The sequence below is a fragment of the Phalacrocorax aristotelis genome, chromosome 3 (genome assembly GCF_949628215.1).
Source record: "Phalacrocorax aristotelis chromosome 3, bGulAri2.1, whole genome shotgun sequence".
NCBI classification, from domain to species: Eukaryota; Metazoa; Chordata; class Aves; order Suliformes; family Phalacrocoracidae; genus Phalacrocorax; species Phalacrocorax aristotelis.
This window is the reverse complement of record NC_134278.1, coordinates 61,562,863-61,575,240: the sequence shown is the minus strand read 5'-3', so window position 1 is coordinate 61,575,240 and position 12,378 is coordinate 61,562,863. Positions and strand designations below refer to the sequence as shown.

The following is a 12,378-nucleotide window of genomic DNA, read 5'->3' as shown; positions in this document are numbered from 1 at the left end:
GTTTCAAGAATAGCTTTCCCTTAACACAGTTTTTACTCTTTTCTGGAAGTTGCAGTGTAGCTAAATGTTGTGCTCCTGAGTGAGCACAAGTTCCTGCAAAGTCAAATCAATTCATGTTCTTGATCTATTTAATATTGGCCTTTAAAAATAATTATTTAGCACTTGTACCAAGTTTGATCACAGGATGGCAGGTTGGAAGGGACCTCAGGGATCATCTAGTCCAACCTCTCTAGGAAGAGCCCAGTCTAGACAAGACGGCCCAGCACCCTGTCCAGCCGAATCTTGAAAGTGTCCAATGTGGCCGAGTCAACCACTTCCCTGGGGAGATTATTCCAATGGGTGACTGTCCTCACTGTGGAAAATTTCCCTCTGGTGTCCAATCGGAATCTCCCCAAGAGCAATCGAAATCTCCCCAGACTTAAACTGTCTCAGTTTCTTTGACTGTAATTCTTTAGTGCAGCCAGTGGCCATCTAATCCAGCTGAAACTGTTTCACTCTCCTTTCTTGATTTTTCCCCCACCCCCCCTTACAAAAGATGTCAACATGAGAGTCTGGGGAGAAAATTGGGAACAGTATAAGTTTGTTTTGCACTCAGAGTTAAGGGTATTTTTAAAGCCCTATCATCCCACTGAATAGCTTGTGCATTTGTGCATTTTTCTGGTGTATTTGAATGGACAAATTAGTTTTTTCTCTATAAGCGCTAATTAATTTTGGAACCATGAGAAAAGTCAGAGTTGAGTTCCCGAAGATCATCTGAGGAAAAGCTATATTCTCGGCTTAATGATGGGCATTGCTTGTCCAATGTCATCCTCTGGCAGGGTGGTGAGGAAGTTGTATTTTAGACTTTTTTTTCCTTTGCAGGAAAAAAGTCTGAACCTTACCTTTTTTTCTTTCTCTCTTTTTTTCTTTCAAGACAAGAGATAGTGATCCACTCATATCCTTTGAGGAAATACACTTCCCAGACCTAAGTTTATGCATTTCACCAGGTCTATGACTCTATCTGATTTCTACACAGTCTTCTGTTATTTTATTCATGTACCGGAGTTCTTTCCTTTTCTATGCACCTGGTAAGCCTGGAAGAGGAAGTACTAGAACACTGAAAAGTGCGCATAATAAATGTGATAAAGTGGGGAGTATGGGAAATAAACTTCCTGCCAACTCCAGGTCCAGTTTATGCACAAAACTACTCCAAGCCTCTTTTTTGGTGGTACTAGAGACTCAGAAGCTGTCTGAATATGTTCCACATCCTTTAAGATTTCTGTTAGAGTTTCTTGATACCATTGCTTGCAGAGGGTATTGAAGAAGCCCAGGAACTTCTTGGAAGTTCTGTCTTCAGCCTGTTGCATCTTGGAGGGCTCTATCATGATCAGCTGTATTGTGTGCTATGTGAGCCTTCCTATGCCTCTGGTAACACCTGCTTCTTAAAGCGCCTAGTCTTACTTATTCCAACTTTCTGGATTATTACCTATAAATAATAGTGAATTGCAAAAGTTTTCCTTCAGAGATGGTTTGGTGTTGAAGTGTTTGATATTCTGAGTGGTTGAGACTGACACACATCTAAGTTACCTTTCTTTGAGTAGTTCTTAACTTGTTTTGTGCAGGGAATATTGAATTATATGCAACAGAAATGGTATTTCCATGTGGTTGCCACTTCTTGCACACGGTATTGTAGGTAATTGTTTCTGAGAAGCAGACAGTTCTTCACTGAAGAAAAAGCTGGCTGCTAGTCTGTGACAGGTTAAGGAAGTTGACTCTTTTGAATGGCCTGATTTAGCTGCTTTTAGGGTAAGAGTTCTGCACTTAATATTAAGAGAAAACCATCTTTTAATACACAGAAGCATTAAATTTGGGGAGAAAATATAGGTTTATCTGCAGATGATTCACATAAATCCCTTTTCCAAGGATGTTCCTCCCTCACACGAGCACAATTAGTCTCATCATCTTTCAAGGGCTGGAATAAGAGGCATACAATTTGCCGAGGTGAAAATCCAGTATGCGTGTGACAGTAACCAGTAGACAGGGACAGTAAGTAGACTGTGGTGTCTTGCTAGATATTCTGTTCATTGGTTGAATTTTTTGTTTTGTGTTTGTAGCTGAGCAACAGTTGTGAAGATGTTCTGGATTTGGTTTGATCACGGATTTTCACAAGTGCATTGTAGAATACCGAGGTAAAACTTACTCCTGTTTTACTCCTGTTTATACAGGAAAAATGGGAGTGCTCTAGGGCTTCTTATCCCAGCCCCTGGAAGCAAGGGTTAATGCTACATTGTTGTCAACTGAAAAGGGCAGGGGTAGAAGTAGGTTTTGTATAAGGGAATTATATATCATGTCACTGCACATTTCCCCCCTCCCCATATCTTCAGAAAGCAGTTGAATTCTGGGAGCAAATATTTATAAGAAACTCTGAATCTAAGTAATACAAAAAAAAGTACAAACTGCAATGCAATCATAAACTTAATTATATCAGTACAGAATTTGCATGGATGTCCTCTTTGTTCTAACTGGAATTATTTTAATTTATTTTGAATGGATTAAGTACATGTGCAAACTTAGCCTGTATTATATGAATAAAACTGGGATTTATTACAATTGAAAGTCTAGTTAAATTGATGTAACTTCTGCATAACAAGACATTTTCTCGGAATCTATATAGAGTCAAAGCACTTTTTGGAAAAAGTGTGTTTTTGTGACACGTACAATACATTTAGAGATATTTCAAAGTAAACAAAAGTTGGTGTCTGTGACAAAATGTTTCTGAAAGCTAATTCCTGTGCATCTTCTCTCTGACATGTTGTGTCATTTGTTGGTGAGTGCCACAGAATAGAAACCCTAGGAAATGCTCAGTTAGGAAAAAAAAAACCCATAGCTTTAACATGTTGAGATAGCAAGGTAGTACATGAAATTGCTTGTGTGTGGGGGGGAAACCCACCTCACTCATGGCGAATCAGCATGTTTTTACTGTGGTATAGAGATGTCTCTGCAAATGACTATAATTTGATGCTGCTGTTCTGTTGTTCAGAATTTGTCATCAAATGTTGCAGTAGGAATACAAGTACATTTGTCCCCTTCTTGTTTCTTTGCCACTTGTACATTTTGTATACTGATAATTTAAGTTCTTTATTACAACTGCCTAGTGTTTAACAATGGAATTACTTCTTCTTGCGTGTTTTTGCATGTCTTACCCATTGCCTAGGGCATGCCTGACATGGTCGATGTTTGGCTTCCAACATAAAGCACATCTCTGATAGTTCTTTTTCAAGGATTACTTTGTGAATTAATTTATCACCTCTGAGAGCAAACGGTTTGTTCTTTTAAACTCTCTATTTTGCCTTAATAGGTCTTCTGACTGGTGTCAACTTGCCAGTTTGAACTTTAACTCAATAATTATTTTCTCACAGAACTGCTGAAACAGTTATTTCAGCTTGCTTTGTGATTATTTCCTTCAGGTTTTTTTTCTCATCTATCTTTGTACTTTTATTACTTTGCTTTTGTAGATGCAAATTTGAAGGACCTGGTTTATAGTCTTTTTCTTGATGATAGCGTCTCCAGATATGCTTGTCTGAATGCCAGTGTAGATACAACATTTAAGGTGTTCCACTATTGCCCAGAAAAGTCCATGACCTGTCAGCATAATGAAGCTAAGCCTTGTACCAGGTGACACCTATTTCTCAGTTCATTGTAATTTAAAATTCTTACTGTAGTGTCTTGTGGTCTTATTTTTAAATTTTTTAATTTCATTTTAAAATGAACTGTAGTCAATTCTACTATTAGTGTCTCTGCATTGGTATCTTGGATAGTTGATAAAATATGTCTCTGTGGTCTGTAAATGCTTACTCTGTGCTTACTCTGTGTCTCAAATACTTGCTCTGAGGAATTAAAAACTTTAAGTGGGAGTAGTGTTATGAATTTTGATACCAGCCACTCTCCAAACTTGGTTTATTTTGGTTTTTGGGAACCCAGAAAGTTTCATAAGGAAGTAAAATAACCTCCATTGACATGTTATATTTAAAGGGTTTATACATTTTAGACTAAAAGTTAAAAATTCCTTAAGCCCACAGATTCCATATTAAAAAATATATTGATTTTCTGTGTTCTGAAATGTCCAAAGCTCTTGTATTTCAGAAGTTTACTAGAAATAATCATTAAATAATATTGTATGGAAATATTACACTAAAGATGATGAGTTATGTGTACACAATATGTGCATACATTGAATTAATTGCTCATGCTCTATTAATTTTAATCTTTAAAATATTCTAAGTCTTAGTCTGAGACTATGTGGATGTTATGTCTCTTCAAAGTAATGTGTGAATGCCTGCAGAGGAGAAAAGAGGAGGAAACTAATGTTTGATTAGTTCTGGAGGAGCATGAGTTATAACAACTTTTACATACTGTGAACTGTTAGGAACTTTCAGTTACCTTTTATTACTTTCTTTAAAGAGAGTTCAGTTCACTTACATGTTGTTATCCCTATATCAGAGAGACTTGTGTGTGAGGGTGAAAGGTGTTGAGTGGTATTTGCCAAAAATTGTAAATGACAGAATCTTTGTGCTTGAAATGACAGAACCATATTAAAGGATAAAATAACTTAGGTTCATGATTCAATAATCTAATATTTGTGAGATGTAATTGCAGGTAAATTTTAATAGCTTGAGTGAGCAGGCTGTTGAAATGTCTCAGATTTAATTTCTAGAAGCAATTTTAATTTTTTTAGCATAGTGCAAATGACATAATTTACCTACTCATTTCCTGATAATTGACATCTGTGGGAGCAGGTGTAAGTTATTAATCTTTTAGGGTGATCTACATGTGCTTCTTGCTTTCATGAGGGGGGAAATTAACTTGCCTCTTTTTTTCTTGTTCTATGGTTTCTTAGGTAGTTGAGTGAAAATTTCATCATAGTTTGGGATCTGCAATAAAGACTTGTTCAGATTTTCTGCTTTAAGTGTAATCTGCATTTTAGTAGAGGATAATACAGTTTAAACAAAGTGTTAACTGCATAATGATTACTAGTTAGAAGCAAATGGAGATCCTGTGGTGTTTGTTTGCTGCGTTCAGTCAGTGGTGGAATTAAATATTTCTAACAAAAAGCATTTAAAGTGTGCCAGCACTGACTGTATTTTATGCACGTATGAACAAATGAAATATATTGGAGTAGACATATTGTATGGTTACTTAGAGTTGGATAATACAAAGTAAAATATGTTTGCTTAATGTACAATTAAGATCAGTTCTTAACTGTGAATTAAGAAGAGTCTGAATGAACTTGATACAGAACAGATGTTTAATTGTAGTTGAATTTTCATTTGCTAATCTTTCTTTCCTGACTGATCAGATGTGTAGACTAGTGTTTGAATAAACCTAAGTGGTATGTTTAAAGTATGACATCTTTTATTTAGAAAAAGAAAAATAGGGATGACATTAAATTTGACACACTTTTAAAAATATTGGTCCAGATTCAACAGACACCACTGAAAGTAATGTTTGTGTGAAGTAATCTCAAAGCCAAAAGGCACTCTCTACATCTCTGCAAAGTTCATGCAGAGGGAACCAAAACTCTTCCCTGCCCACTGCCACCCCCCCTTGCATCACCATAACCAAATTAATGTAGATGGTATTAATTCCCTTATTTATGCAGTCTGAATGTACATACCAATTTTGGCACCAGCATAAAAATGACAAGAATGGTACCTTCCTTGCTTTTTCAGTACTTGTACTAAATCATGAAAGAAAAGAGAGTTGCCAGGGTTTTAGATAGGATCTGAACATCTCCCAAATTGAAGTTGGCAAATAACTCTCAAAGGTTAAAGTCATGAATGAGCTCTGAAAGTTTTACCCCCTGTGGCTGAAGTGAGGTTTTTTTATCCCGTATAAACACAGCCAACTGCACAGCTTGGTTTCAGTGTGGAAAAGGGGTTGTCACAGTGATAGCAGCACTGGACTATTTTTACAGCTTGGAAGAGTCATTGTTTGCCTCGCTGTGGTTTGGGCACAGACCTAAATGTTCTAGGTCTGAAGATGGCCGGCCTTTCCACCATGCCAATGTAACAACTTCTGGCTTGTTTCTTAAAGCCTGTGTTGATTCCATGGCAGTCTATTGGCACTGTCCATCACAACCTATGGCTCTGGTTACACTTTGGCTTTCTTCCAGGATGCCAAAATCATTCCCCTTATGCCCCTGGAAAAGGGATTCTGTCTAGTTGGATCAAGTCCCTGGTCTTCCTCACTGTGTGGCAGTGATGGATGTCAAGTCTGGTGCAGAGATGGGTGGTCTCTGGGCGTCAGGGTTGGTTTCTGCCATGGCCTGAGAGAAAAGTAACAGCACTAGGTTTGTCCTTGGGAGCTGAGTGGCAGAGGATGCACTGGGGATGCCTGGCTGCTGTGCCCAGTCCATGGCCACTGAGGGCAGGGACAGCCCTCTGGGCACAGGGACTGCCTCAGGGCCAGTACCACAAAGGCCTTCCTCCAAAGGATGCTAGGTGGAGAGGTGGCAGGTGGGGCTGCTGCAGGCAGGTGCCCCGTCACCCCCATGTCGCAGGGCCATCACCCGACAATGCAGCAGTCACAGTGCTCCAGGGCAGGATAAAGGGGGTAGCCTTCAGGCCCAGCTTTGCAGTCAGGACAGAGTTGGCCCAGTGGCAGCCCAAAGATATCTGAGAGGAAATCCTTGAGGAACCAGTGTATGTGCTTGAAGGAGGGGGCCAAGGGAGGAAGACTGGAGGCTGGACAAGGCTGCTGGAGGTTCTCTGCTGTAAGGCCAGCTCCCAGTGGGGCCACATTCAAAGCTCATCTAATGAACTGAAATCCTGCCTCAGCCCTTGGGAAACAGATACAAGTTCCTTAGGAGATGAGAAGAACCACCAACACCTGGAGTTGCTTGAGTCTATCAGGCCTTCCAAGCTGGATAACAGTGGCAGGACTAAGGGAATACCTTGAGGAGCACTGCAGAGCCTGCTCCCCTCATCCCCGGGACAGCAGCCATAAGAAATGGGATGCATAGATGTTGCAAGGTGACCCAGTGATTTGGAGCACCTGCTGGTGTCCAGGCAGGCATGGGAAGGATTCTTGACCCTGAGGATAATCAGGGTGGGGTCATTTTGCTGCTTTTGGAAGCCCTTGAGATGGTTCCAGGTTGAGGGAGAATAGGGATTGGGTATTTCTTGGGAGGCATGACTAGCCCGTCAACAAGGAGACAGGCCTTGTTCACATGCTTCAGCAATTGCTGATCACCAATGCTGGGGTCAGGAAGGAATTTTCTCCCAGGGCAGATTGGCATTGGTCCCCTGGGGTTTTTTGCCTGCCTTTGCTGCATTGAGCCATGGCACCTTGCCATGGCTCCTTTGGGCCATTTTGGCTAGGTTTTTGACTGCTGTTCTTACACTTCCAAGGTGCCACTCATACCCTGGCTCTCTCCACCTCTTAGTCATTACAAGTTTGTAGTGGAAGTGAGCTCTGGTATTCCCTTGGTTCCATTTCCCCAGGTGTTCTTGCTTGTGCAAAATAGCCTGTGCTTAGAAGGGCTCCAGGCTTGCTGCACCATTAGGAGCTGCCACTTTTCAGCTCTCCCTGCATACAAGTGTGGGGCATACATGGCAGTACTTTTCATGCATCACTGGCCAAGAAGCACAGTGGAGCAATTTTTTTTTCGGCCAAAAAGTATGCATGTTATCAATATCTGACATACATTTGAAAATACCTGAGGGTACTATACACCTCTTTTGTGAGTGATTAGTATTGATCTCATTCTTCACATTCTCATTCCTTGGGAAACAGGGACTGCTTGGCCTTTAGTCTGGCTTCTATGTTCTGTGACTTGCCTTTGCTAGACTGCAAGGGATGGTTTCTTTTTTCCAAACTAAACTGAAGAATGAATCAGCCTGCTCCTAGCTACACCTGTGCATTGTGTTAACACTTGTGACCATCAGCTTTTAAGCAGATTCAGGAAAGAAAAAATAATCCTGTTGCCTCTTGTAACCTTTGTGATGTGTCCTTAAGTGTTTTTGTAGCTGAAAAATCCCTGGTACTTCAGGCAAGTAACAGTCTCAACATTATTCAAGTCAGGGTGAGCACAGGGAATGGAATAGTTATGCTATGTGATACATATATAGTTATGTGTGACAAGCTATGACCTAGGTCTGAGGGGTCCATCCAGAAAAGCAACTCTCTGCAGTAGAGGTGCAGAACTGCACAGAGTGCTCCAGGTGAGGCAGCACCAATGCTGATTACAGTGGGATAATCACCTCTTTGACTGGCTGGTTATGCTGTGTCTGATGCACCCCAGGATGCATTTTGCTGTCTTGGCTGCCAGGGCACACTGCTGACCAGTGCCCCCAGGTCCCTTTCTGCAGGGCTGCTTTCCAGCCATTCCTCTCCCACTTGTGCCCAGGGTTACTCTGTCACAGGTGTGGAATCTGGGCACTTGTTCTTGTTAAATGTCATGCCACCGACAATTGTCTGATGCTCCAGTCCATCTAGAACGCTCTGCAAGGCCTCTTGTCCTTTGAGAATGTCACCATCACCTCCCAGTTTGGTATCACCAGTAAACTTGCTAGTGGTGCATTCAACTCCTGCATCCATAATGTTGATAAAACTATTGAACAGAAATGGTAGTCATGAGGAACATCACTAGTGTTTATATTGCATTTGTAGCTGCAATTGCTTTGCTCTGGTTTGCTCTTCTTGTGAGAAAGAGCCCCTGGTTTTATGAAGCTGTTGTATTATAAGGAGGCATCTGTGGTGTAGATTCCAGGCGTGGAATAGCCTTGGTTACATACATTCTTTCTATATTCTCACTTTAACAAAAAACACCAAACCAAAACAAAAACCCAACTTGGAGGCAATACAGAATACTATTGTTCTGACTACTGTTGTTTTAAACTACTGGCTCTGTGAGCGTGTCCTGGCTTCTCAGCCTCTTAATATAGCTGGGCAGAATATGCTCGCCTTCTTGTGGGGCCTGAGTATGGGCTTATGCTTTTACTGCCATCTCAGTATTAGAATCTGGAATAAGATTTCCTTGTTTTCAGTGCTAATATTTGCTGTGCTGTATACACATACGTGTGTGTGTATGATATTAATGCATATCTACGCGTAGATATATATGGTTAGTGATTATCATTTTACACGTTGGTTGTGACTATTACTTGACACCTCGGCAAACTGGTAGAAAAAGAAATAGAATCCAGTTTAAAGAGTAACGTTAAAATGTGCAAACCATGATGCTACCTTCTTATAGTCCCCTGGTCATCTATTAAACAGTTTCTAACTTCCAAAATGAGTGGATCACAACAGTTGCCTCTTCTATGTAACTTCAGTTCTTGATAGGGACAGTCTCTTAGGAGCATGGGGTTTTCCAGAAAAATTATATGTTATCATATAATTTAAATTGTGTAGTAATGCCTGTCCCCAAAGGGATTACAAAGAAATTGCACTTGGAAAGTTTGGTTTTGCAAATCAAATATTCTGCAGATTTTTAAAACTGTATCACAATATAAAATAATATTAAGGAACTAGGAGTCTTTTAATTGTACAAGTAGGATTTTATAGTGAGAACCATTGCTGATACTGAAAGGCTTCTTATGCTTGTGAATCTACAACAGAGCTCTATAAACGTCACTTTCTGATTCTATAACTTCTTTTTACTGTGCTGCCATCTAGAATATAGACTAAAGTAACTTGGCCTTCATGGCATGGTGGTGTGTTTTCTTATGTGGAAGAGCTATAAACTTGCAAAAAGGTCTTTAAAGATATAGTGGACATTGCCAGTGTATCCAAGTTCTGTGTTGACTATGACTTCCTAAGAAGAAACCATGCAATATTTTACTGTTATACTTGCAATGTATTTCCTGTAAATTTGGCTGGTTTATGTTTCTGAATGTAAAAGAGTTGATATTAACTGTAGTTTTTAGTTTATGAACTTTTATAAAAAGCTACATAATTAGCAACTGACTCCAGATATGGACTTAATTATAGCATATATTATATCTGTGGCAAGCTGTAGATGCCCTTTACTGAAACACGTATACCTGGAACTTGCCTTTGCAAGGTGTAATAACTGATGTGCACAATGATTTAGGGAGGAAAATACCTGTTACATGCATCTAAGCAGGTGAGGGTTCTTCAAAACCTCTCCTGCTTAACTTTTCCTGCTTTCAGTTTAGCTCTTCTCTATATTGCTGATTTTTATTTTTTTTTTTATTAAGCTGAAATTGAGTCTGTCAAGAAGACTAAGTGGTTACTTCAGACTCTTAGGGGGAATAGTCATCTATCTATCTGAAGAGTAAAATTTTTGAAAGTACCAGACAGACTTAAGATTCCCAGCTCCCCATTCCAAAAGTGACTTTTGCAGTTCCACTGCATCGCTGTGATGCTTGTGCAACTAAATGTGCTCTTTTTATAAGTTGGTTTCTGTGAAAATTTTCTGATCTTTGGGACTGCAATGTCTGCTGAACAATGCGATCTTGAATAAATAAAGCTTTGGATTCTTGGGGAATAAAACAACAATGCCTTTACTATTTGCTCAGTGCATACCTTCTTTTCTCTCCCCTCCCGGCCTTAACGTCTTGTGCCATGGAGCTGAGCTGCAGGCAAGTGCCGAGCCGGGGCATATTGAGTGCTCTGCTGCTGTCTGCGGGGGACAATGGCTGCAGTGTCGCGAAGGCCTACACAGGGGCACTTGATGGCGTTTCTGTGGAATTGCAGTGGTGTATGGCATCTACTGAAATCTGTAGGATAAGCAAATGCAAAAATTCCTTTAATCTGCCAGGCCTCTGAAAATGCTATGTTGTGGCCTCATTGATAAATGCCACAAATAGCAGAACAGCCATGAAGGAGTTGGTTCAAACTGGGAGACTGCATGCCATTCATGTTCCAATTTTAACTGTTGAAAGAAATCCTCATCTTCCCCACCCCCGAGTATGTGTTGTGAGCCAGTCTGCTCTAAAACTGGTGCACAGGAGTAGGTTTTCATTACCAGCACTTGGGAGATCCATGATGCTTTTGTTTACATTCCCAGGTCCAGGTACAAGAAGAACAGATCAAATGGCAATTAGTCCTGAAGTTTTATTAAGCTGTAGTAATACTGAGCTACAGCAAGCAGCCTTGCTAAGAGTGTGTTGAAATGGTGATCAGTCTTCGATTACTATTATAAAGTAGCAGACTACAATATTGGTCTTACTTATTTTACTTTGTTGCTGACTTCCACTAATACTATTTTTAGGAAGAAGAAATTTATTTAAGACTGGCTTTTATTTTTGAGTATCTAATGGATTTGTTGGGTACTGAGAGAGTTCATAAATCTCCGGATAGAAAGCAGTCCTCCTTCCTTATTTTCTGCCCTTCAACCTCTGCAGCATGGGCAACTAGACATGTTGCTTTTTTTCTGCTTATACTTGTATGCTACTTCTCCTCCTGGTCTGATCACCGACTTTTAGTGGCCTGCTCATTCTCTTTGTCTCTTGAAGATGCTAATGTGCTTTATTTTTCTTGGGAGTTCATATCACATGATTTATCGAAGTCATTGAGATGTATGCCAAAATGCTAGAAATGCAGAAGTTAACAGAAATTAACACTGTAGGAAATGTATTAATTTTTAGAAGATAATACAGAAAAAGTTGGCTCCCTTGAAGTCTTCTATTATTTTAAAAATAAAGATCTGGAAAAACTAAGAACTATTTAGTGATACTTAATGGTGCAAAATATTTGAATCAGTTTAGGTACTGAATTTTCCTTGTGCAATCAAGTCAATTTTTTTATGAATTGACAAAAACTACAATGTCTTTTATTTTTCTCAGTAATAACGTATCGCTTTCAAAATATAGTGAACAGTGTGTCATAAGAAACCTACAGCTTTATAATCTATTTTATTGGTATTTGATGTTTTCTTGACTAATACCATTGAATAACAGTACCTGTAATTAAGGATTTTACTGATACTAGTTTTCTCTTTTTTTCTTATTCCCCTCCCCTACTTCTCCAGAAAAGAGCAAAAGGCCAAGTGCTGTTTGACAAAGTGTGTGACCATCTCAATTTACTGGAAAAGGACTATTTCGGGCTGTTGTTTTATGAAAATTCAGAACAGAAGGTAAGCCTGTATGAGGTGTTTGTTTTTCAGTGTTGTTACTGACTTCAATAGTTTAGTGAGGTATGTTGTGTTAAATCTATACCACTATAAACATTTGAGTAAACTGTTACAAAATGTCAATTCTGGTTAGCTGTCTTTTTTAATGTATGTTTAATAATGCTTTGAACAGGAACACAAAGGAAACCTTGCCCCTAAGACTATAACTATTAGGCCCTTCAGTTCCTTCTTTAATAATTTTAAGCTTAATGAAAATTTGGCATTTGTAAAGGTGAGACTGGAGCTATCCCATCACCAGT

The 12,378-nt window shown here is 39.5% G+C and overlaps 1 protein-coding gene across 20 annotated transcripts in view; it reads left to right on the top strand.

Moving 5' to 3' along the window:
- Positions 1-12,378, top strand: part of EPB41L2 (erythrocyte membrane protein band 4.1 like 2) — a 117,971-nt gene that overhangs the window by 55,210 nt on the left and 50,383 nt on the right. For all 20 annotated transcript variants that reach the window (XR_012659651.1, XR_012659650.1, XR_012659649.1 and 17 more), the window contains one exon: positions 11,978-12,082. Coding sequence is in view for 16 of the 20 variants with exons in the window: in XM_075087628.1 (XP_074943729.1) it covers positions 11,978-12,082 (105 nt within the window). In the remaining 4 variants the exon portion in view is untranslated. The remainder of the gene's footprint in view (positions 1-11,977; positions 12,083-12,378) is intronic.